At 42.2% G+C, this 27,245-nt stretch overlaps 1 protein-coding gene across 8 annotated transcripts in view; it reads left to right on the top strand.

The window, feature by feature from the left end:
• Nucleotides 1-27,245, top strand: part of DOCK10 (dedicator of cytokinesis 10) — a 177,961-nt gene that overhangs the window by 28,255 nt on the left and 122,461 nt on the right. For 5 of the 8 annotated variants that reach the window (XM_035132556.3, XM_035132550.3, XM_035132555.3 and 2 more), the window contains exon 1: nt 456-928. The exons of 2 other annotated variants lie outside the window; for them this stretch is intronic. In XM_035132556.3, the coding sequence (XP_034988447.3) occupies nt 767-928 (162 nt within the window). In that variant the 5' untranslated portion in view covers nt 456-766. Of the gene's footprint in view, nt 1-439; nt 929-27,245 lie in introns of those variants that run through there. One more of the 8 variants, XM_035132549.3, reaches the window with a different exon arrangement.

Raw genomic sequence — 27,245 nt, 5'->3', positions numbered from 1 at the left:
TCTGCAGAAGTGTTTGTGTGGGATCACTCAGAAAAAAACTAGTCTTGAAAAGCATTTCATAGCTAAACAGTGGTGTTTTTCATGAAGCCATTGATGTTCGGGCATGAGTTGTGCAACCCATTTATTGTTGTTATGTTGCGTCCCCCCCATCCTGTTTTAATACTTTGACATGTTAATTTCATTTGAGAAAATGAAACACTTTCATCCAAAGGTACCAGCCATTGTGCCTCAATGAAGCAGAAGCTGGATTTTATTTTTCATCCTTAATAAAGCAATACAGCAAAGTATTTCATTTTTAGTCATCACTGTTTAATCCTCCTTGTGGTTGTCATTGCTGATTTTCCTCTGTGTGATTGTTAACAGGCATTTAAATGAGTCTTGCCAGATTTTTTTTTAAACAGCTGGTTTATACTTTTCAGCTCTCTGAATCTGGGATCAGGAGAAGGAGGAGGATTATTGCTAAAGGGAAAGGGGGAAAAATTGTTCTGTGTTTTCAGAAACAGTTGTCGCAACAACAAAAAAGGACCTTAATACTCTGTGTGTGTGTGTCTCTCTCTCTGTGTTATGTTGTTTCAGTGGATCAAATCTTTCCTATATCTGCATCCAAGCTATTTGGTTGTGATCAGATGATTGCAGCTCAAGGAAATGATTGGAGCGAGCTGGCTGGCTGCAGCTGCACTGTAGGCTGTTTTCAGGGACAAGGAGCTACTGTCTTTCAAACATAGCATAAACATAGAAGTTATTTTGTAGGCTTCAGGATGCAGCTATGGGCTGTGCTGCCAGCATTGTTCTGCTTCAAGCCTTTCGTTCAGTGGTACAGAGGAACTGTGCACATATTTGTAGAAGACGGCAAGAGGAATTGTCACATGAAATCCTGCCTCTGGATAGTGATGATGAAATGAGCAGACCCAGAACTCTCATCATAATGGTACCGTATACTCTTTGCATACAGTGACAGCTGAGAGGGGTTTTTTAAAGGACAATTGTTTTGTGATTTCTTGACTTGTGATAGAGAGTGGGGGAGAGGAGGAGAAAAAGAGCATTTGCTAACGTGCTTGAAACTCTGTAAAACCCTCTAATTGAAATTCTGCCTGTTACCTAACAGAGTGCAATTTCCACTTCTCTGCTGCTGAAACTAGGAAAGGTCTGTATGCAATAGAGAAAAGGGCATTTTGCTATCTGACAGGATTTGTTTCTGCATTTTGTTCTAGTTGCTGCAAACAGCATCGTTTTATTTTGACTATAATTTGTTTTGAATTCTATAGTGTTTCTGTCATCTTCCTTCAAAACTTCTGCCTCAGTGGTATAGACACAGCCGTATTATAGAGCAAAGTGATTTCCTAGCACCTTCCCATAGTTCCTCACAACCAATTGTTGCAAATGATTCCTTTTAGCCTTCAAGGTTTTTGTTGTTGTTACGTAGTTAGTTTTCTTACGGGAGCTAGAGATTTTTTTTTACCCTGCCAGTAGGCTTTTCCACATTAAGAGTGACTTATTAGATTATGAATGAATACAAGAGATCTCTCCATATATTTATTTTGTTTTGGTTGAAAAGAATCGTGGTGACTTGGGCTCAGAGATGTACCTGCAATTTAAACTAGATATGTTGTTTGTGCTAGAATTGGCTTTTTCAAGCAGAAGATTTAAGAGTAAGAACATGATGGAATGAGACCACCCTCCCACCCCCCTTTCCATTCCCCAAAACACTCCAACTGAATTACTTATTTTTTTTTCTGATGAGGGTATAAAACAAGAATGGTCTTGATTGTTTAGTTATCAGCATTTTATTTCCAGTTACCATGACCACAGCACAGTGTTTTCAGATGCACTAGTACATTGCAAAGTCTCAAGGCAGGTATGATATTGCCTTGTGTTAATATTGCTCAGTTCTACATGTTATGCACATCATTCCCACAGGGTAAATAATCGGTCAATATCATTTAGCTTCCTGCAGCACACTGCACCTGAGAAGATAGTCCTGGATGCTGCTCCATAGTAAAGAGCCTCTTAATCATTCATAGACATTCAGATATAAGGAATGTAAAGGGGGGAAAGTGTGATTTTAGTCCCATACCCATTTCTTATGACACGTCTGCGTGGTTCACATTGGATATCAGCACATTCTGTCCCTGCAGAATACATGTTCAGCTTTCACTTGTGTTCTGCCAGTCTAGACAGCTGACATGGACTATTGTGGGACAAGTTGGACTGTGCAATCTCTGTGACTGACTCCCTGTTTTAACAAAGCATATCCCAGGTATCTTCTAAGTATCATCCAGATATTACTATTAGCACCATTGTTAGCATGATTGCCTTAAGAAGGATTTCTCTTTAAGGACCGCAGTGGTCTGTCTTTGCAAGTTTCAAAATTTCACCTTCTTTTGATCTGTTTTTAATTGATTTATTATAGATATATTTATGCCGGGATGGTTTAACTAAGGTGAATTAATTCCCAGGATGGTTTGCATTAGGGTGAAAATAAACAATACAAATCCAGATTATCACAGTGTACACAAAAACTAAAAGGCAGCAAGATCTTAAGGTAAAGGGAGCCCTGGCCATTAGGTCCTGACGTGACTGACTCTGGGGTTGTGGCACTCTTCTCGCGTTATTGGCTGAGGGAGCTGGCATACAGCTTCCAGGTCATGTGGCCAGCATGACAAAGCCGCTTCTGGCGAACCAGAGCAGCACATGGAAATGCTGTTTACTTTCCCGCTGTAGCGGTACCTATTTATCTACTTGCACTTTGACGTGCTTTCGAACTGCTAGGTTGGCAGGAGCTGGGACTGAGTAACGGGAGCTCACTCCATCGCGGGGATTCGAACCGCCGACCTTTTGATCAGCAAGCCCTAGGCTCTGTGGTTTAACCCACCGCACCACCTGTATCCCTTTAGCAAGAGCTTAGAAGCCAGATAAATATGATCAGTAGGACTAAAATTATGTGCAAAAGGTTTGGAGAAACTAAAGTGCATTATCATGGCACCAGAAGGGGAAAAAGATGGAATTCTTTGGGAAGCGCATTCCCTGATTGAGATGCCATGGTTGAGAAGGCCTTCTGAGAAAGCAAATTTCACCAATAACAAAATTTGGCCTCCATTCAGGGCTTATCTTCTTTCTTAATGACATACATCACAGGTGAGCTTCCTGAGCAGAAATTCTAAAACACAGGTATTACACTGAAATAGTGCACATGAACAACCTACGTATTGCTTTCACATTCTTACATGGAAAGCATTTTACAATGCAAGTGTTTGGCCAGAAAATAGATACTATTACAGGTTTGGGGGTGCAATGGCACCCATAACTGCTAGAGTTAGTGAATGTTAGAATTGAATAAATTGTAGAATTTAGATAATATCGAAGGGAAGATGCCAGGGTCTCAGCTGAGATAGAACTTGTTAAGAATGGCAAAGGGTGCTGGAAGCAAGTCAGTGGAAACCATCAACTAGGCAAGACGTTGCCAAGGTCATGGTGGCAGGCAGTGCAGCAAGAAAAAGGTGCTGTCTTACACTAGGTTTGGTTAGCACAACCCTGGGTGAGCATCTGGAACCCCTGGAATATCATGTAGCCATTCAGCAGAGATTTGGGTGGCATGTAACTATGTCTTGAAACAATGTACTTGGCTGAGCATACATTGAGGTTGGTGGGTATGCCTTCCCTAGAGAGCTGTGAAATTCAACCACAGAGCTACTTACTTGTGACAAAATGTGGTATTTTGTGAATGGTTAAAGGCACATGAGGAGCTCTCAACCAATGTATGCACAGATTGTCCGTTTTCATTGACATCAGCTGAAAAGTTATTATTAATGTGGAAGCATTGTATAATAGAACACTTTTTCATAGAATTCCTTCCTTGCTTAGAATAAAAATACATAGCTGCCAAGTTTTCCCTTTTCTCGTGAGGAAGCCTATTCAGCATAATGGAATTTCCCTTAAAAAGGGGGAGAACTTGGCAGCTATGAAAATAGAAATGCAAACCCATCTAAAACCAGTGAAAGGAATGTGACACAACAGTTCCCAACATCTCCTCCCCACCTGGAAGCTCTTATGTCTTTAAAGCAGCTGGATGAATTACATATATTAACCTTTCCCCATTACTTTGGCTGCATAGGAGTGGGTTGTGGGGGCACTCAATATATGTTGATGACAGGAGTAAGCCAGCAGTAAATCACACTGAGGAAGTTGGAGTTAACTCTTTATTAGCAAAAACAGGATCTGCATAGGAGTGTCAGGCCTAATGAGCTGAGCAACTCATCTCCAGTAAGTCTTGCCTCCATGATGCAGTTGCTGAGACTGAAGGTCCTTGCCTCCCCACAGGGTTTTCCCCAAACAATCTGAGATTATGCCTGCATGAAGTTAACTTCGCCACCCTTTTCATGCCTCTCCTGGCTCTGGCAGACCAGGGTGGGGGGAGTTTGTCGCAGCAGGAGGGGGGACACACCCATGCCTCTTCACCAGCCAGACTCATCTCTGCCTCTTGACCTCCATCTCCTGCTTCAGCTTCTGCCTCCGGTTCTGGATTTTCCCCTGCCACAGACTCTCCCATCTCCCAGCCTGTTACCTCTTCAGCTTCCAACACCTCCTCCTCCCAGTCTTCTTCCTCTTCTCCTTCTGACCCTCATTGTTGTCCCACCACCATTCTCTGGACTCTGAGCCTTCTTCCTTTGGGGGTTCCCCAGCTGGTTCCTCCCACCATTCCTCTTTTTCCAACCAGTCCATGGCAGTTGATCATGCAACTGTTTAAAGTCACAGGAGCCTTGCAAATAATAATAATATGAGGTATTGACTTCTATAGAATTTGTATAGTACCCTTTGTGTAATTGCATAGCCTCATATCAGTACTTCAGTGAATATAGCCTTTCCCTGTTTTTACAAGCTCAGTCAGTTCCTTCTCATTGAGTTCAGAGTCCATAAGAAGCAATCTAAAAATAAGTTTGATAAATTTCTGTTTCCTGTAGAACAGAGAAATTTACAAAAGAACCTGAAGTATTTGTTCTTTCTAAAAGATGGGGTAGTAAACAGGATTTTGTGCCTTGTTCAGCAAATACACCCAAATATTGTGAAACTGAGTGGGCTGTGAATTTGGACAGCCATTTGAGACTGCCATCAGAGGCTACTTGTGTGATTTGGTTGTGTGTGTGTGTGTGTGTGTGTGTGTTGTGTTTCAGTTCCTTCATTAGATTCTTTGAGAATAAGATCAGTTGTTTAATAGATTATTGTGTTTTATTCTTCTGTTGGAAGCCGTCCAGAGTGGCTGGGGAGACCCGGCCAGATTTGCGGGGTATAAATAATAAGTTATTATTATTATTATTATTATTATGGATGGAATTATCAAGCAGACACCTAAATAGCTACACCTGATTAAAATTTAAATGGTTGAACCACGGTAAGGCTTACTATTATTTGTTAGAGGGCTTCATCCAAAGACCTCAAAGTTGCTACATTTAGTCAGACATTGTATGCTGTATCATCTGAGAGAGACAGTGATTTTCCAATTTGGTTGCTTTCTAGCATACTCAGAAGTTTTTATGCATAATAATATTTATTAATTATTAAAGTTGATGTATTTATTGATTGGTTTTTTATAATGCATCCATCACTGAGATGCTCCAGGTGGATGTACCTAAAACACTAGTACAGCAACACTATGTACATCCTAGAACAATTTCCAATCAATGAGTAGCCACTCGGATGCCAGCTCCAAATACTGCTTTGTGTTCTCTCCAACATTTTCTAATCACAAATAAACATATGACTTTGTGCAGGAGACTTAGCATTAGGTCAGAGTGATTGTGAGTAGTTGGATCAGCTGAGAAGATATTAGGCTTCCTACTTTTCAGCACTGGAATATGAAGGGATGCTCTATTTCTAACCTGTGTGGTTCTTTTCTCCCCATAAAAGTCAATTGTCTTATAACAGGAAACAAGATTTCCACTGGGAAAGGTCTGTAGCAATGTATGTTACCTTGTCTAAAGTGAAGAGTTGCCTAGGTACTTGAAGCCATTGTACGTCCCAGTCTTCTGTGTTGCTCTAAAGCAGGCATCCCCAAACTGCGACCCTCCAGATGTTTTGGCCTACAACTCCCATGATCCCTAGCTAACAGGACCAGTGGTCAGGGATGATGCGAATTGTAGTCCAAAACATCTGGAGGGCCGTAGTTTGGGGATGCCTGCTCTAAAGAATATGCAACCTAATGGAGGCACTTAGGAGGATTACAGGAGTGTTACTGGTAGTTAATAGGAGGTAGTAGGAAGTCATGAGTTAGACCAGGGATAGGCAGTTTGGTGCTCTCCAGACATGGTTGGACTAATGCCAGCCAGTATAGCCAATTGTTAGTGAAGATGGGACAACCTGCTCTTGCTAGGCAAAGACCTGAAAACAACCAGGGCGGTCGCCAGATTCTGTGCCCAAATATGCAGACACAGACTTTCTTCCAAGCCCGTCTGATATTTTCCTCAATGGCACCCCGAGCGAGCTAGGCTCAGCTTTCTGCAGCCACTATTTTAAGGCTTAAACTTTTAGCACTGTTATATAATTAATAATTTTCTTTTAAATCTTGTTCAAAGCAACTTTTATACGTTATGCTCCCAGAAACTGTTTTTCAAATGGATCCGTTTTATTTTTATTTTATTTTTATTTTATTTTACTTCTAAGAGCTGGTCCTCGACCATAATAATAAATAAATACAGTAGTGAAGATGGGAGTTGAGGGCCAAAAAATATCAGGCCACCATGTTGGCTACCCCTAAGTTAGACTGAAGGTTCCTATGTCAGAAAATGTTACGCGAAGCAATCACAGGCTGAGCCTTGTACAGCCATATACTGCCAGGCTTCTGTTTAGACGACATAGTGATATAAAAGAAATAGATAGGTGCTGTCTGTATCTGAGAATTAACGACTACAGCCAAGGCACATGTGTGTGTGTGTGTGTGTGTGTGTGTGTGTGCCGTTGTGTGTGAAGCATTATATGATTTTTATGAATGAAATTTTTTAGTAGTATCAAAATTATCCACTCAGCTATAGCATCATGAAATTATCTCATTCAGATTGACTGAAATTACTCATGTGACTATTCCAGGGCTAGAAATAAGCAGGTATGGAAGGCACACATGTGTATGCAAAGCTGAAGAAGCAACACCCAAGGAAACAATTATATTGAACAGGACTGGGAAAAGGTGATTTTTTGGGGGGTTGGGGTTGGGTGGGAACAAAGTTATTGGTTGGGATGAGACATTTCAATGAGAGCAGAAACTGCCAGTTTTGGAGTAAAACCCAAAAAGTGGCCGGTATCCAATGCAGCCCTAGAATAAACATAGAAAGACAGTGTTAGGCTAGCTTTGTATTTAAGGACTCACCTGGTTAATGCAGCTAAGTGAGCAGGCTGGTAGAGAAGGAACGGATTAATCCATCTCTCCTCTGATAGCCCACTTGGGCTGGCTACACATTACCACTTACTCCGGCTCCAGCATGTCTATGTTTCCATGTGAGGCAAGGAGAGCAGTGATTCTCCTCTTCCGCTGCCAGCATGGAAAGAAAACCTATTAGCCTCAGTGAAGCCTACTCCCAGCTTTTTCTCTTTTTTTTTTTTGCAGGCTAGTAACATTATTTTTTTGTCTTTGCAAAAATAGAAGTCGAGAGGTGAGAAATAGGAAGGCAAGAACAAAATAAAGATTGTGCTTTACTTAGTTTACTCTCAGATTGAGCTTAAATAAAAATGAGAAAGAGGGGGAGAGAGAGAGATAGAATCCACAAATGTGGCTTTGGTCCCGATTCAAGCCAGTTATAAACAGGTAAAGCTAAAGTTGGTGTCACATAGTTTTAGGCAGATGCAGAGAGGCTAATTTTACTTTTAATCTGTTCTCAGCTAAAAAGCTGCACCAGACATGTTTGTTTTTCAGCTGCAACCCATTTGCTTGGGTTGTCAAGTAAGCTGGACTTGTTCTTGAGTGTATATTTGTCTGGTTCCAGCTCAGTGCAGTTAATATGGATAGGTGTAAACATACTTAGAAGCTGTCTCCAGGACTCTGGCTAGCAGCAAAAGTCTGTGAACTCGGTGTTGGAAGCAAATAGGCACTTCTTCAAGAGAGGCACTGATTGAGGAACAGACCCATAAAGCAGAGAGACGAGATGAGGAAGTCAGCCAAGCAAAAGAAAATGCCAGAAATGAAGAGCTTCATGGGGAAACTTTTGTTGTTTAGTCGTTTAGTCGTGTCCGACTCTTCGTGACCCCATGGACCATAGCACGCCAGGCACTCCTGTCTTGCACTGCCTCGCGCAGTTTGGTCAAACTCATGTTCGTAGCTTCGAGAACATGGGGAAACTAGAGGGAGAATAAAGCAGAAAGATCAAGAGGCAGAGTCAGTATAAGAGTTCAGGGAAGGAGAAGCCAAATGTAAAATGCCCCAATTAAATTGGCACACTGCTATTGAAAAGAGAGTTTATTATAATCCGCTTTCTAACCACTGTCTCTCATTGGTCTATCTTAATACCTAAATTTCTTATTTCCTTATTATGATGATTAGCCTGAAATTTCTTTTCTGCAGTCCTCATCCTGCTTGAAAATTCTTCCATGTTGTGCATTTAACTACCATCTTACCTTACTTCAGGGATTAACATTTAATGAAACCTGAATGGAGAGTGATTAAGCTGTTTTTTGGCACAGACTCCAGAGCAGATCTTCCCATCAAGCAATCAGCACTCGCTGTGCTTTCTTATGGGTTGCATGTCCTTCTGCGAGGGTGGAGTAAACTCCACTGACATCATCAGCATCACCCTTTGGAGCCTGAATTCTTGCAGCTGGACTCAACTTCGTGGAGCCTGGCAGATTTAGTCACTGGAATTGTGCCTTTCAGCTTGCAACTCCATAACTCCACCAAATGGTTTTTAGGCCTGTGGAAATTCTGTGTCCACCAAGGCACATCCTCTGACAGGAGGCAGAGGAAAATATAGAGGGTGGGATCCACATTTAGCTGGTCAAGTTTTATCCTCTGTGAAATCAATGGTGCAAGTGAGTCATGGCTTAACACTGAACTCCCTTTAATTTCAATGTGACTAAAATGTGACAAGCAGAACAATTTTCATGCCCTGCCCAACAGCATCCACTGCTGCATCCACAGTCCCAATGCTTGTGATGACCAGGGCCGAAAGGGTTGTGGAAGGGGACAGCAATGTCATTTTGCTATACCACTACCCAGGGTACTGCAGCGAAGAGGCCTGGATCAGGCCCATTGCCATGGCATAATGCAAACGGCTGGCTCAGGATCAGCTGCCCTCTCCCTACCCTCAAAACACCCCATTTCAAAGGTTACCACTAAGTACCACTAGCTAACTCAACCCACCACTGTTTAAGTAGGCACGTTGAGGCCCTCTGCACTGACAGAAGCAGGCAGGGCTGGGTAGAGGAACACTTTTGCCTCATCCAAACTCACTCCAGCCCAATAGATAAGGGATTTGGATTCTGCCCCTATGAAGCTATGCAATGGCCTCAAAATGCATCAGGCTATTGACAATATTTGATGGGCTACTGGTTCCCCATTGCTGATGTAGTTCAATATCGTCTACTCTAATTGGCATGTGTAAAACAAAACATATGGCACAATGCTCTAGTTTGATCCATGATGGTGATTTTGAGGTTTGCAAGCTGTCACTGATAAATGTCCTGGTATGCATATACCTTTCAGGATGTAAGAGTAGTTGAGGCTTGGAAATGTGTGCCAGTTCTAGGTAGCTCATGGGCCAATTCTAGGTCGTTCATGTGTTGCAATATCAGGAATAAATTGTTTCATTTCTCTTTATGGCTTCAAGAGATTTTGGACAGAAACAGCAAGTGGGTGGGAAATGGCCTTGATCACTTGTCTTTCATACTGTCCAGGTCTCCTCAAGTTCAGAATTAGCCAGATGTTGCATGGATCCCCAATAAAAGATAAAAGACACATTTTTTATTCCCTAAGTACAGTTCCCTGTCAGTCGTAAGATTGCCAAGTAGCAAGAAGAAGAAAAAAACTGGCTTGGATTGCTCTTGGACCTTGAATAGTTATTTGATATAAAGAATTCATCCAATGAAGCTTTTTGTATCATGGAGATAAATAATAAATCCTGCTAATTGCTTCAGGTCAGACGGCTGTTTAAAGCATATTTAAATGGGCCAACTTAAAATTTGGCAGCCTTAAATGCTTAGGGAGGAAATATCCCTTTGAGTCCTGTCACTTATGAGAGTGAATAAGCTGACCTTGTGTGTTTATCTCTGCCTTTGCAATGGTTTTAAACATTTTTCCAAAATAGTTTATTGCTTTTTTTTACTACTTAGAATGTATTTTTAATCATTATCAACATGTGTTTTGCAGTAACTATAATCACTCAGCATGTAGAGATAGTATTTTCCTGAGCTAATTACCCTATGAAAAATAGCAGTTTTATAGCTGGACAATGAGGCCCCCAAGACAGCTTTATATGTAGAAACCATTCTACTTCATTAAATCAGTGGTGTATTTCCGCTATCCACAGCCCTAATGAACACCATTTCTTCTATTTCACTACTGGTATTTGGAAACACAAAGGTGAATGGCCATTCAATTAAACTGGGGAGTCTTTTGACGAGAATAATCAAAATTAGAAAGGGATTTGGATGCTATAAAGACAGACGTTGAATGTGTTGCATGTTTTCACAATATCCTTGGAAGCATATAGCCATGGATTTGCATCCATTTAAGACATGCTCTAAGAGCACGAGACTAAGCAAGAGAGAAAAAACCCCACAACTAACAAGGGTGCTTTTTCTGGGTTGCAAACACAATGTGAATGTAAACAATGGCAAACACAATTCGGGCTTGCATTAGGAGAAGCATCATATCTAAAACAAAAGACAGGATTGTTCAAAACCGTTCAGCAGCACTGGCTAATGATAAGCTGGGAGCTTCCTGCCTGAAGATCCCCCCAAACCCAGAGCTGGCACTGCTCGAACTTCCCGTAGTAGGCAGCAAGTTACAGAAAATGAATACTGTACTATGTATTGTGGAGAGTGACTCAACACAGCCCTGTCATTTTCAACAGCACCTGCATCATGTTCCTTGTAACATGTAGAACTGCCCTCTGTAGACACAACTTGTGCTTACACCAGCCTTCCTTGAACCAAAGTCAATTCTGGGTTGTTCAGACTTCTTGTCTGTGCCATGCGGTCTTCAGAAACCATCTCAACAGATATGGAATTTCCATAGTTGTTTACAGACAAACAAAATTAGAATAACCGTGGAAATGTTTTTCATTTGCACTGGAGTCAGCACATACAAAGGAGTCATTTCCTGATGTAATCTAATCAGATTTTCTGGCGCTTTTTTTTTTTTTTTGCACAAAAGCAACTGAAGTGTATATATATGAACAAAACCCAACTAATCAGTAATGTTTAGAAACAAACAATGAAACGAGTATGGTATGCATTTTTGCTTTGCTGTAATGTTGCCATAAGAAAAAGAAGAAGCAGATAGCATCTTGGTCTGAGATCCCAGAGGCAGATCCCTAGTCATTCATGAAGTTGGCTGGGTGACCTTGGTACAATCACTGCTTCTCTGGATGTAAATTACTTCACAGGACTTATTTATGTTTTGTTTTTAGGTTGCCCTAGTTTTAAATTAAACTACCAGGTATGAGTGATGGGATCACATGAAAAAAGCAAAAACTAATAATAATAATAATAATAATAATAATAATAATAATAATAATCACCTATCACAATAAATCAGAACAATAGATGTTGGGGGGGGAGCAGATTAGCCAAAGAATACAGCAGGGTCAATATGCCCAATCACCCAGATCACATTCCACCTTGGAAGGCTTGAGAAAACAAAAAATGACTTTGCCTGATGTCAAAAAGACAACTTCACTTGGGAAGGGCATTCTATAAAACATGCATGGCCATCAGACTCCATTATTCATCAGTCCCAGCCAGCATGGGCAATGGCCAAGGGTGGTGGGTTTTGGAAGACCAAAGATTCACCATCCAACCCTAGAAGACATGGTGGAGAATGCCTCTGGAGTTGTAAAGATAAACAGAAGACTTCTTGGTATAAGAAAAACAGAGATGGAAAAATGGTGGCCCTACAGAAGTTGTTGGACTACCACTATACCCCCATCATCCTTGACCAACAGCATTCCAAAACAATAATGAAATAAATTATTTGGACAAACAGACTGCAAATTATTAATTAAACAATTCTCTGGAATACACTATATTACGTGAGCCTGAGAACTGTGTATTGAAGCAGAAGCTGGTGATTATATCTGCATTATCAAGTGTGAGAATAAAATCAGATATGCCTATATGTGTTATTTATGGGGTAATCCTATCTATGACAAGGTCTTCTGGGATGTGCATTTTAGGAGGCAGCAGATCTCCAACAGCCAGCTGGTTCCTGGTTCAGCTGGGCTCAGCCTTTAAGTCCCAACCCCTGGCTCAGCCAATTTTATGCTGGCATAATATCCCATTCGGGGTCCAGGAGGCTGAGCCAAAGCTCACGGTTTCATTTGAGCTGGTGTAAATTCCTCAACAGAGGAGTTCTGCAGGTGAGTGGAGAAGGGGGACCAGAAGGGGGAGATTTAGGATGGATCCCAAAGGCCGTTCAGCTCAGCCATGTGACCTGGCAAGCCAGTGTAGAACACTATTTTAAAGGTTTGCTTTCCCTCTGCCAGGTTTAGACAGAGCAGCAGCTGTTGCTGCTGAATGAGGTTTGGATCTGGTGTAACTTTACACGGGCTTAATTTACACCAGCTTGTTTTATGCCAGCTTCTTGTGCATAGGGTTGCTCCCAAAGAATACAGTCGTGTGACAGCTAATTCAAGGATTCTTGTGTTACTTGAAACTTTGCACAGAACTCCAGAACTACATGGAGGGGAAATATACAAAATTAAATTTGATTTCCTCACACAGGCAATGCATCTGCTGTTATGTGGCTCACTTATTTGGTGCTTGGAAGTAAGAGAAATGTATTTGTGAAGAATACAAAAATGGTCTCCTTATTCCTTTGTGTCATTTAAGGGTCATCATAAGAAAATGTATTGGGGAGGATGTGAGTTGTGACAGAATAATTCATCCTTAACTACATAATACATTTCTGGAAGGACTGGGACTACAGCCAGAGTTTTTTATCTTCCAGTCAGCATTCCAAATTCTGACCCTTCTGACATGCAGTATGATTCCAAACATGTTGACTGAGAAATAAGCCTTTACTGAGGTTCAGTGAAACTACCTTATAAGCATGCTTAGGATGGCAGCTGAACTCTTTCAAAACTTTCAGTTCTGAGGAGGTCAAACAATTGTTTTGATTCCAGATGCGATTGCTCGTGCAGATAATACCGTAATTCACTTTCCCATGAGTAAGCATGTTTGGAGTTCATGCTAGGGGAAAAAGAAGAGGAAATCTTGTATCTGCTCATAAAAATTAATCCACAGCCTTTTAGTCTCTAGGAAAATACCATTTTTGAACAGTGCATATTCTGTATGCACTGAGGCCCCAGCCTGGTGCAACACACACATAACTTTTCATGTGGCAATTTGTGCTTCACAAAGTACATCTATGTATCTTTTCATGTGACAATCAAACAGATGGATCACCCAGATTAATCCAGAGATGAGTCGATATGATCTCCCTGCACAGACACCCAACATTGGAAGGCTCCCTCATTGTTAACACAATACTGTCAGATAGTTGGTGAAAGGCTACTGATGCAATTCTGAAAACAATGTCCCATATGTGAGGGACACCAATACAATCACCACTGATTTTACATGTCTCTGGAAAACTGGTCAAACTTTCTCTTTGTCCAGGAAAGAAGTTGTAAAGGTTATTTCAAAACTGGCTCCATGTTACTTTTCTATAACCTTTTTTCCATGCAAGAAGACAAGCCCTAGTGACTTTGATCTGAGGTATCTCAAGGAACGTATACCTTCCATATGCCACCAGTCATAGTAAGGATGTGCACAGCTCCCCACTCCATCCTGTTCAGGGCCTGATTTGGCAATTCATATTGGCCCTAATCTGACCCAACTTGACCCTCAGTTCCAGACTGTGATCCAGAAAAACAAATCTTTAGGAATCCCATTGACATGCATTGAGAAATCAAAATCACCATTTTTTAAAAAATTTTTTACATAGGCTCGTTTGGAAACATGGTAGCCTCTATAGAGGGGACTGCGAAATAGAGCCAAAATTCCAGGTGGGGTGGTAGCACAGCTTGAATAGCTAAGATAAGACCCAGGCAACAAACATTTTATTTACAGTAAAGGGGACTGGAAAACTAACAGGTATAAGGCTGAGTAGGTACTGGTATGCTAAGGACTAGAGCAGGCACCCCCAAACTTCGGCCCTCCAGATGTTTTGGACTACAATTCCCATCTTTCCCAACCACTGGTCCTGTTAGCTAGGGATCATGGGAGTTGTAGGCCAAAACATCTGAAGGGCCGCAGTTTGGGGATGCCTGGACTATAGGATGAAACAAGAAAAGATGAATATAAAACAACCAAATGCTGATCAACTCTTTGAAGCTTTCTCTCACAAGAAAAGCTAAGAAAAGAGTGAAGCAAGTGGAGGGAAAGCTCATAATTTTAAGGCTTCACCATCTCTCCCTGCAAGCATTGTCATTGGAAAGATGTTAGATGAGACTTTCTAGTTGAGGAGTGGAAGCAAGACCGCTGTCTCAATAAGCAAAGCCAACCTCTCCATCTCCCCACCCTGGCCTTCTAGCCTTGGATTGGAAGGAGAGTTTGTCAAGAAGCAAAGTCCAATTCCCCTCCTACTCTGCTCCCCACACCTTTTCCTTATATGGTGTATCTTTGACTTTTTGCTTCATTTTAAAAATATTTTTGAGACAATCGTCTGGGATTTTCTGAGTGTTTCTAAACTTAGTCTCCCTCGACCTCCAAAGTGACTTAGAGTGGGGCACTATGCCTTAGAGTGATCTTGGGCTATCTTGCCTCATCCTGTGGCCACCAAAATTGACCCAAGTTGCACAGCTCTAAAACATACCATAGGAAGCCTTGCTTCAGGTGTCCTGTTTTTCAGTGGTGTGTCTGGAAGCTGTAAGATGTGGGGTCTTCTCAGTGGTAGCACCTTGTTTGAATCTGCCTACTCAGATACATCTGTCCTCTTTTTAACTTTAAAAGGTTTATGAAGACCACCTTTTTAAGGAATGCTTTCAATTTTGATAGACTCATTTATGGAGTATTTTATACACCTCGTTGGAGTTGAATGTCCAAAAAAGTTTTTTCATCTTATTTTAAAGTGCTTTTTATATACAGTACTTTGTTGTGTTGCAAGCCCTCTAGAGAGTCTTGATCAGCTGGTTCCATGATTTTTTTTAAAAAAAACAAATTAATAGTAGCTTACATAGGAAATTGTCAAGCGTAAGCATTAGATGGTGACTGAGTGTGATCCCCTGCTTAGAACTAGAGAAATATATCTGTCTGAGAAACCAATGTGGCTTTGGGTAAAGGACTTGACCTCCTTCTGCTTCAGTCATTTCAGCTGGAAAATTAGGTATAAAACAGAGTCTCTGCAGAAACCAGATGTTGTGTCTGAGCTGGGCTTTCCTGCCTAAATTAACTTTTTAAAAATCCTTTCTATAACTACTGCAGATATTTCTGGTACTCATTAGGCAGCCATTCAGAGTTATGTGTTTGGAAATCCAAATAAGCATGTCTGGAAATAGTAAACTGCAGTGAATCTGAATATTCCACAAATCCTTGAAAAGCAGCGGCGGTCAAGATTAAGCTGATTTGGGTTGCAAAGGAAAGCACGGACACAGCCACTTACTTTGCCATCCCCAAACGCATTATCATTTTGATGCCTTCTGTTCTCAGCACGCCTGAGCAGGATCCAAATCAGCCCAGGTAGCAATACAGTCTCGATCGTTACTCTGAGGTTCTCTGTAGTATATTATGCTGCCTTGAGGTCACAAGTCAAGGTCAAATTGGCCTAACCAAAATATCCAGTTCTTTTTTCCTTTTTAAAGGTTAATTAAAGGAGTGTCTTCTCATTTGAGGTCTCACCCCAACTTTATATTGCCCCAGTGAGGTGTATCCCACTCCATCTTGAAATTCTTTTAGGTGCAAAGTGAAGAGGCTCGTCATTTTTCTCAGGCTTTCAGAGGCTGATGGGTTAAGTCATAACTAAATAAATATGAGCCTGCCCAAACTCTTAACAGCAACTCAGAGGCCCTGTTCTCTATTCCCTCCACACTGGAAAAAAAATGACAGGTGGTGTGAAGGACGGGCCCTTTTCGGTGCTGGTGCCAAAATGATAGAAGATCTTGGGAAAGATCCAGCAGGCTTTGTCTCTTGTGGGTTTTGAAAACCTGCCTTTTGGGATAGGCTTTTGAGTCATACCATTTGCTCTTCCATCTTAAGTTTTTCAAGCTGCCCTAATTTTATTTTACACTATTTAGCTTTCATTGCTAGGGTAGGGTTTTTTTTAATGCTTCGTTTTAAAAATTGTTAATGCAAGATTTGCTGCACACCGCTTTGTGCATATCTAATAGAAAAGTTGGGGGGGGGATGAATGAATGAAATGACTGGTAAATTGATCTTCCACAACGCTTCCCTCATTCAGCTCCACCCCCTGAGGATTGCACGTGGAATTTGTTAAAGGATATTGGGTGTTGTTATTTATTGGACTTGAATTTTAAAGGCTTATTTTTCTGTCTGCCAGGCTTAGGCTGCCTCAGCCAGCAGTAGCCCTGCTCCTGAATGGATTGCGGAAGAGGGGCAATTTACACCAGCTAAATTTAATCTTGTTTAAGTTTCACCAGCTTCCTTTACTTAGGATTGTTCTGCCTAAAATCAGATCCATTGACTTTAATAGGTTTAACAGGTTTTGCAAGGAGCACAACTGAGGTGTAACACACACACACACACACACACACACACACACACACACACACAGAGAGAGAGAGAGAGAGAGAGAGTCATGCTTTATTCTGCATGGCCTCCTCTTTCCCTAGGGCTAAAGTAACGAACCAGGAGCAAAGACTCCAATTAATGCACAAGGAAGCAGGGGTCCACGGAACATTCAAACGTCACAATTCTGATGATTTAGCAAGGAGGTCTTAGTGATCTTTGTACACAGAGTGGGGGATGAATGCTTTTCCTTTGGCAAGGCACCATAGCATATGGACAATGTACAAAGGTAAAAAATAAATATCAAAAAATTGTTGTGGTGGTAGGAGGAGGGGTAGCTGATAATATATTTGTGTTATCCAAGACAAATAAAGAGACTTGCATTATTGCAGCCAATGCACTTTATTTGCTAGTGTACACTAGCTTCCTTGTGGCAGGCATTGGGGTTGGAGGCAGAAGTGGAGGGTTTGTGGGTTTTTTGTACTTTTTGTGCATGGCTGTCTCCTGAAAGGATGCCATCAGCCTATGTTGAAAAATTCCTCTGCAGTTACAGCATGCAACTTCAGCTGCTTCTGTGAGTGTTGTTAGTTTTTCTATTTCTATATTTGTCGAGAGGCAGGGGGAAAACATGGGGTCATGAAGAGTCGGACACTTGTTGTTTGTTTAGTCGTTTAGTCGTGTCCAACTCATCGTGACCCCATGGACCATAGCACGCCAGGCACTCCTGTCTTCCACTGCCTCCCGCAGTTTGGTCAAACTCATGTTCGTAGCTTCGAGAACACTGTCCAACCATCTCGTCCTCTGTCGTCCCCTTCTCCTAGCGCCCTCAATCTTTCCCAGCATCAGGGTCTTTTCCAGGGAGTCTTCTCTTCTCATGAGGTGGCCAAAGTATTGGAGCTTCAGCTTCAGGATCTGTCCTTCCAGTGAGCACTCAGGGCTGATTTCCTTCAGAATGGATAGGTTTGATCTTCTTGCAGTCCATGGGACTCTCAAGAGTCTCCTCCAGCACCATAATTCAAAAGCATCAATTCTTCGGCGATCAGCCTTCTTGATGGTCCAGCTCTCACTTCCATACATCACTACTGGGAAACAGGGGGAAAACATGGGGTCATGAAGAGTCGGACACTACTAAACAACTAAACAACAACAAGGGAAAAAACATATTGTCACACACACACCTTTTCCCATGTGGTGAGAGACTTCAGGGGTGCCTGCACTTAACCAGGGTTTGGTTTCCTTGGAATGGAGGTCAATATAGACTATGGGGTCTTTAGGATATATGACATTATTTACACATTAGATTGGATGGGCTCCTAAGCAACTTGCCTCCCCATTAGGTTTCCAGGGAAGCACGAAACTCAGCTTTGGGCCCAGCAAGGGGCAGACATGGCTCTGTCTCTTCAGGTTCCATCATTCACCAAACCCACTCACATTCAGCAGACACGCCCTAGCCTGTCTCCACCCTAGGCTCATGTGACACTCGGCCAGATAAGGTGGGGAAAGACTCACTCGTTTGTCTCTGTGGCAACAGAGCTCACTCAGATGCAGATGATAGGCATAGGAACTGATTTGCATAGGAACTGATTTGAATGGTTCAGCAAGTTTCCTCTTATAGATTCTAGCCTTCCATGCACAGCTATAGAAGAGGCAATGAGATTGCAGGTCTTTTCCATCCACTCCAATGAAATACTAGCTACATTTGGCTCCTATTCTTCACATCTTTCTGTTCCAGTGATATCCAGCTAAGTCATACACAGAGAAGACCTGTTAAAACCAATAGCTGTAACTTACTTAGAAAGGTGTCTGGGTCATAGCCCCATTGCCAAGTAACACCGTGCAGAGCTTGGTGGAGTGTGGGGCCAAACAGACAGAATATAAAAGTCTTTTGAGATACTATTGGTGGAGTCAGCATACAAAGTGAAGTCCATTCTGTGGGTCAGGCAAAGAGCAATCCATGTAGACCAGGCTTCCTCAACCTCGGCCCTCCAGATGTTTTTGGCCTACAACTCCCATGATCCCTAGCTAGCAGGACCAGTGGTCAGGGAATGATGGGAATTGTAGTCTCAAAACATCTGGAGGGCCGAGGTTGAGGAAGCCTGATGTAGACAATCCAGAGATCATGGAATCCAATGACCACAAAGCCAAGGGTCCAGATGGATAACAGGAAGCTGCAAGGTAGGGCCAGGAACCACAGGCGTTGTTTCCAGCATGTGACTGCTGCTGAGAGCTCTGTTTAAGAAGGCTGAAGCCAGCTGGTTCTTAGCAGTGCCAGCTGGTTCTCATCGGTGCCTTCTCTCTCAGCTGGTGGAGTCATTCTGCCTTCTGCCACTTCAGACTGCTGTTCAGCAGGTGAAGCTGACTCCTGACCCATGACAGTTTGTCCCAGTGATATGCTGATCTTCCAGCAGAGATCTGGCAGGCATGAAACTCAAGATGGTAGCACTGCAGGTCAGACACTAGTTCTAAGATTCCTTTGTGTCACAAGAGGCATTTTCAGGTAGTTCCACCCTGTCATTCTCATCCTGAAGAATCGGGTTATGTAGTGAAGCCAGCCCTGTTGTATTGATTCCTATAACACTCCTAGTTCTGCTACTGGGAATTTTAACAATGTGCCTGATGCCAGCCTGGTACCTACTTATCTATCCCAGGCAGTTTGCAGCCCTTGAACCTGAAAACTTGACTCTAGAGAGCTGTTTCTAGTTAAAATAAGCAGGGCTAGATGGAGCACTTTTCTTCTGTTTTTGGCTGTTCCTTATAACCTAATTCACAGAATATCTTATGCTGAAATTCTCAGCATTTTGAAAAAAAAAATAGTGAATAAGAAAGAGCATATGATAAAGAATGACTGGTATGTGACAAATACATTTCTGTCTAGATTACTAACTTTTAGATCACGGAATACTTTCCAGTCTTTTGAATCTGGTCAATTTCTAAGGCTGATATCTGATACTTTTCTAAAGAATTTATGGGCTGGATTCAGACTTAGTGTGCTTGATTAGGCCCATTGAAATTGATGGGAATTAATCTAGACAGGACTAGTATATGTCCCCTTGATGGCAGTGGGTCTCTATGCATAACTAGGTCTGGAGTCCACCCTATAACTGAGGCTGCCGGGTCAGCACATTTTTAATGATGAGCTAAAAATAAAAATTGAAGGTAGTGGGCAATCATAGGAAAGATTTGGTTGCTTATCAGAGAGGATAAGTTGCAGTGTATAAGAGAATAATTACATTATCATCCAATTGAGTAACCATAATCCACAGGAAAAGCAAAATGCACCAGTTATGGAATTTACTGAGCGCTTTGGTTCTTTGAGACAGCCTCATCTTGTAGTGCCTATTGGAGCCAAAGATAAACCCCCTCCCCCCTCTGGAAAATATGAAACCAATATGGACTTTGGAGTTTTAGTAGGCTAACAAAGGTACTAACCTAATATGGATTATGTAGGAAAGTGTATCCTTTCTACTTCCCCCACAAAAGCCCCCAGACCTGCAATTTGGCAGGAAAAAAATCAATTCTGGAGGGGCTCCTGTGCCTCCAAATTTCAACTGCTTCTGCCAAAAAAGAAAAGAAAAAAGGTTACACCTGTTTTTAGATACCCCCGACGAATGAATGGGGAACACAGAGCTGCTTTTTATACAGAATGGCTCAGAAGTCAAATCACAGTTCAAAGCAGCGACTCAGAAACAGATTGGAATTTTAAAAAAGCACACATACAGACAAAAGCATGAATCATGGGGCCACTGCATACCCCTATAAACTTATTTATTTATATTTAACAAAATGTATATGCTGCTTGGCTGTAAAAATAATAAGCTCTAAGCAGTTTACCTTTTTGTAGGAGGCTTTGGCTTTATGTTTGCTAGGAAGGTTTAGTAAGCTTGATTGGTTATAATGAGGGAGAAAATGGCTTTGTGTGGAACACTAGAATGGCATCAGTGATGGTGTGGCCTTTCCTCTCATCTTCAATAAAAATCTAATGTGAGATACAACTAGGTGTGCCCTGGAGACAAAGACTGTTTTGTCTTCACTGCCTACTCATTTGTATTTTCTGTTCATTATTACCTTCTGTGAAAATGGTTGCTGGATTTGATTGTGTTCCCTTTGTTATCTGTTAATTCCGTTCTCTCACTCATTTCCTTATGTGTGTATGTGGTCCATTCTGTGTAAGCCATGGTGTGTTTTTTTTTTTTTTGTTTTCTTTTACCTAGTGCGTAGCACATTAACAATGGCAAGGAGGCTCATTGTCTTGAATTATTGCCACCATTTGAATAGTCTGTGATTAACTGCATGTAGCCATGTGTTTGGGGCAGATCTGTTATGTGAAACAGTCGCCGACATGGGTGACCATAAACTTGGATAGCTTCAAAAGGGCTATTGAGTCCGTAAGTGACTGTGGAGGCCAATTCTGGATCCACACGTCCTTCCACAGTGGGGACTTTGGTTTCCGGGGCGGCAGTTGATCACGGTGTGGATTTGCCAAGCGTGCCTTCCTCTTAGCATGTTTCTTCCTTGCGTCCTGAGTTTGAGTGTCTTCGAAGCCCATGACACCTTTGGTAAAAGCTGTTCTCCAGTTGGAACGCTCGCAGGCAAGTGTTTCCCAATTGTTGGTGTTTATAGTACTTTTTTTGCCTTCAGACAGTCTTTAAACCTCTCTTGTTGACCACCAGCATTACGCTTTCCATTTTTAAGTTTGGAATACAATAGTTGCTTTGGAAGACGATCATCAGGCATCCGCACAACGTGACCAGGTCAACGAAGTTGATGTTGAAGAATCATTGCTTCAACACTGGTGATATTTGCTTCTTCTGAATGTGGCATTTCAGCATTGTCAGCTTGTGCAGGATCCCTGCCACTCTACCTACTAATACCTCACAGATGAACTGAGGAGTTCTGTGTTTTCTCACAAGCTTACATGCTCACGTCAAATACAAGTTGCTCATCTGGGAGACAACTCCTTATTGATCAAACAACTACAAAACAGGGTTCATTTATGATGGTTAGATTCGTAAGCAATGGTAACAGAAGTGGTGACTGCTATGTTGGCCTGAAAGGCAAAGACCAATCAAACTGTTTCAAATGATTTATTGGACTGTTTTAATAGGGTACTGTCAGAGGTTCTTGAGACTACTCTAGAGTAACGACGCTCCGCATGCTTGTCTTTAAACAGTTTTAATTAGTGCAGTCTATTTACAGTGAGACGGGTGTGTAAAACATGTCTGCTCAGTCCGATGCAGAATCCGGCAGTGCCCCCCCCACGTGATCTTCTCCAACATAGGAGTCTCGGGACAGTGAATCGCCTCCCTTTCTTTCTCCTGTGTAATTCCGGAACCGGAGGAAAGGGTCTGCGCTCCATGCTTTCATTTTCTCCCTTCTCCCCCTCTCTTCCCTCCCTCCTGTGTAGCCGGGGCTCTCCCATGCTGCTGGAGCCCTGGCCCTCTCTCTCCACTTCCTCACTAGCCTCCTCAGAGCCCTCGCTTCCATCGCTGCTTGGGGAGGACCTACTTCTGATGCAAGGGGGCGGTTCTCTGTACTTTCCCCCCCCCTTTACAGGTACAGCTGTGCCTGCATTAAAAAAGTTAATCAAGATGATTGTGCAAAATATTGCTCAACAGTTTTTTCCTGTTGGTAGAGGCGTCTTGCAAATCTCCCTCAACACATGCTATTCTCATGAGAAAAGTCATAGATAATGGAAATGCCTTTCAGGGTGGTTTCAGTATATAATTTCACTTCCATGCTCTCAAAATCAGGAAAGTGGTTTTGACTAAATATTAAAATACATGCAAACATATCCATGTGTGAGAATAGAGCCAAAGTTCTGTTTTTGCTTTGCTACCTAAAGAGGAATTAGGCGAATTTCACCATGTGTTACGTTTGTTTGTTGTTTGTTTGTTTAAACTGGATTAGGAAAGCACGCCTATGCTTGAGTAGTACGCTGCAGGAGTTCATAGTTCTAAAAGATTAGGTCAATAATGTTTAGATAAAATTTAAAAGGTACACAAAATGGCATGAATATGAGAGAAGTTGTTCTTATTATTTATTAAATTTGTATACCACCGTTTGTCCATAGATCTCAGGGCAGTTCACAGCATAAAAACACAAGATAAAAATATAGAATACATAATAATAACAAAAACAACCCCCAAACACATTTAAAAGGATATAGGATGCTAGTCAGCCAAAGGCCTGGTTGAAGAGGAATGTTTTTGCCCGGTGCCTAAGTTGTTGTCCATTTTTAGGAATTATCCATTTCACATTGTTAGGAATGAGGTGAAACTTGTTTTCACAATAGTAATGGGAGTGCTAGCTGTAGGTGTGATTCCCCAGGAACAACACTTTATAATTTAAATGCTAGGAAAAAATATCTTCTTGCAATGGCCATGTTGCCTTGGGTAAATCCTCTAGGTTGCCAGAAATATCTGAGTAATTGCAGCACTTTTAAGGAGGGCACAAAAATTAATTGGAATTAACTGTCCCAAAACACAAGGAAAGCAGGCTAACAATGGTACAGGGTCGAGCAAAGCAAGAGATGCAGTACTGAACAGAAGCAACCAAGATGTCCCAACTGTTGTCATGCCCCTCTTGCCAAGCTTTTAAAGATGAGGTGGGGTGATCTCACTTATGAGACTCTTACCTTATTAGACTGCTTTATATGGAAACACATGCTCCACCTGGGCTGGGGCTTCTGATCCCACTACCAAGGTGATGCCTGGTTCTTGGTGACAAACAATGCTGTGTCTGACTGCAGCTCTGCCACCACTTCACCCACCTCAGCTGGTCGAAGCTCTCTCCACTCCCTAATGAATCCCCATGATGTGCAGGAGTGGTGATGTAGAGAGTTGGCAGATCTTTCCCCCCCTCTCTGATATCTGGAGTCTCAAAGGGAGAACTTCCATCCTTGGGTGCCAGCTTTCAAGCCTCTTCTTCGTTTCTTCTCCATTCTCCCCCTGTTGCTGCTGCTCCTCTTCTATCTCAAGCTGCCAAACCATTCGAGATCCTGATGGATCCATGAACATTAGAAACTATGAAGAATCTGTTGGGTTTTTTGAGGGAGAAGAGAATATTGACTACCTTTTGATGATTGCTGTCTTGGGTTCCTTTTGGGAGGGAGGGCAGGATTCAAATTAAATAAATCAATATGCCCTTGTGTAGACATTAAACATTCAAACACAATCTCTTACACATGTGCCATACAACAGTGTCTTGAAGGTAAAGGAATGCTTGGTCCACAAATGAAGTTTGCAAATGTGAGATGGCCCGCTTTGCTTAGTATTGATGCACAGAAGACCTAACAGAGCTCCTAAAATCCCTGGGCAAAATGTTTCAACCAAATAACACCCCAGATTAATTAGGTAGTAGCTGATCAAGCAATTACGGAACACATCCTGTTTTCACAGCAGAATGGAAGGAAAAATGGCTGTCATGGGTAGAGGCAAAGCCCAGCTCAATTAAGAATCTGATGTGCTGTCTATTAAAGGAAATGGGGGACAAGCTTCACGTATTACCAGGGATGCAGGAGCAGAATTCAAAATAGAGCCTTGGGTAAACATGAGGCTAAAGGGGCTCTAAATTACTTGATCCATACTGAAATATCTATGGGATCAACTTCCATCAAGGAAATAAAAACTCTTGTGGGTCACAGTGTGAATGACATGTGCAAATTAAATTACTATTCTCTCTCTGGGTGTGGAGGCATTGGGAAGAGTTCTGGCCTTCAACTTCTGCTTGATGAGCTCCTGTGCTGTGAAAGTCTTCTGGAAGGAAGGAAGCTATTATTACTCTATCCCTAAACACTTAATGACTGACTGTTGGTAACAATTAGATGAAAGTGTGAGGTCATGCAAGGGAAAACAGTTGTCTCACATAAGTGATAGCTAAGTAGTTGCTGGTGGCTAGCAACCTGACTCATATGCTGATCCAGTTGGAACAGATGAACCAAAATAGGCTAGGTAATCTGCATTAAAATATTCCAGAATTTTGACCCAGCATCCTCTGTGATGTGGCAGAGGAGGGCAAAATGTGATTTTGTGCATCAATTTTTACTGCTGACAATTCCAGAAGCCCCAAGGTAGCACCTGGGCTGTGAAATATACAGGCATGACCCAATAGCGCTGCTGTTGACAAATTCTGTTTTCTGGTGGGTGGAAGGCACAGAAAAGCTGGCAACAAAGGACACATAGTGCAGTTGCTGAAGATTACCCTTGGAACTGTTGTCAATAATTCCATAGAAGTTTAGACAGTACCCAGAACCAGGGCAGTCTTAAGCATATCTGGCGCCCTGGTGTGAAGATCCCTCCGGCACCCCCCCGCCCCACCCCATTTCCCAGCGCGGCTATCTGGCGGGCGCAGTGCAGCGCCCCCTGATGGCCCAGCGCCCTGGCGCATTGCGCCACCCAGCCTTGCCTTAGGGCCGGCCCTGCCCAGAACCCCCAGTACTTTGACATAGCTTGTGAGAGGATTTAGAGATAGCCAGTTGTTGTAATCTCTTGTGAACAGGGAAGACTAAAGAGCTTCTTTCGAAACTACATCCTCTTTTGAGGAGATCCTGCCAAATATGGGGAAGTGGGAGGGGGCAGCAAGGCAGCAGAAGGCAGGAGAGCAGGCTAGGAGCTCACAAGCTTTCTTTCTTGGTGCTTTAGGTCAGAAATCAGCAGCTTTACTGCAAGCCCCTTTAAGTGTAGCAGGAAATGATGCATGGAGCATGTTATTTGTTATCAAAGAGTGGCATCACCCATCTCTCCTTGACTGTAAATGACATTCTCCATTATGTCCTGTGTGGAGTCATGGGGTTATTTTTGTAGCCAACAAGGAATATTTACATGTTAAGCTCCCCAACCCCCCTGCTTGAATTGCTGCTCCATCTCTGATAGCAAACGTGTTGGGAAGAGCAAGGGTATGCTTGCAGGCTATTGGTTCACAAATTAAAGCAAGCACTGTCTCAACTGAGGAATAACTCATATCAAAAAAGTTTAAATTGCTAAGTTACCATGCCTTCAAAATTGTGCATCCCTGAAGGAGAATCAGCACAATATGCCATTGATGCTATTTTATTTTATTTTGCATAGAGTGCAGCTTCTGTGGTTGCTGGAGACTCAGGTGCAGAAGCTTCACAGATTGCTGCAAATAAAGGAAAATGGACAGGCAGCTTTGCTGCTGAATGCTATAAAATGAGCAGTGAGCTGTTGGTCCTTCAATTGGATATCATATGTCAAGGTCCAATGGGTTCTAGGGGATGATGGACAAACCTTCCACCACTATTTGAGACACAGATGTCAGTGATTTTCAACCAAACGTAATGGTGTGGTGTCTTCTTTTTTCTTTCCAGTAAGCATTTAACCAGTGCTCTGCAGTCTCCCTGGCTGCTGGTGCTTCCTGGTCTAAAAAAGCCCCTTGGCGGAAATTGCCTCATGTCTTCTCCCTGGGTTTTGATTGAAACCTGGACACCCAGGAAGGCTGCAGAGTGCTGATGATTTGTAGAATGAAAGAGGCTATAGTTACAAACAGTCCATGGCCCCTTGAAAAGTAACGTTTTAATTTTCAAATGCAAATTCTTATCTCATTAATTGACGTGAAATTGTTGAGACGACATGCAGGACAGGGCACAGCACTAGTTCTATGTGAACACCATTTTTATTTACCCAGGACTTTTAGACTCTTGAGCATGTATGAATAATCTACCTTAAATTTTAGGTTAAGGATAACCCAGAAAGAAGTGGTTTGGAGGGTTTACTGGATTCCATCCCGGCTGTACCAAAAGGGCATGAGAACAGGAGCTATGTTTTTGAGATGAGGGCACATTAATTCACATGACCTGGTCCTGCCCAGTAATGCAGCCCTTATGCAGAAGTATGCAGATACTTAAACAGGGTTGTCTTTATCCTCAAAACAAAATTGGGGAGTTTAACATTTGGGGATGTTACCATATCAAAGCATGCTTCATCGACTAGAAACATGAAAAGGTACCCTTGCTCCTAAACTTGATTGTTGGATTTGAGGACATTTCTGTCCTTACACTCCGGGAGAAAGCAATTTATGATTGCAAGATGAAGCCACACACCACCTACTTTTCACTTGGTGGGATGCAGAGGAGCAGTCTTGCACCCAGTATTGAGGGGCCTCAGCATTGCACACAATGCTTACCTGTGACGTCATGCACGCGTGATGTGTTGCGCGCACACCGTCAGATTTCTTTTTAAGGAGGTGGTAACGTAATGCTCATCCTTGGTTTTGCAAACCTTAAAATTGCCTCTTCCTCTTCTAAACCAACTTGCCCTTCTCGGCTCACCTAAACCAGTGCCAAGCATCTGTTCAGTGTGTAACTATCCAGAGATCCTCTCTCTTAGTGCGTGTTTAAATCTAGATCT

This window comes from Zootoca vivipara, chromosome 5 (assembly GCF_965207765.1).
Source record: "Zootoca vivipara chromosome 5, rZooViv2.hap1.1, whole genome shotgun sequence".
Taxonomy (NCBI): Eukaryota; Metazoa; Chordata; class Lepidosauria; order Squamata; family Lacertidae; genus Zootoca; species Zootoca vivipara.
This window is presented reverse-complemented; position numbering and strand designations above follow the sequence as displayed.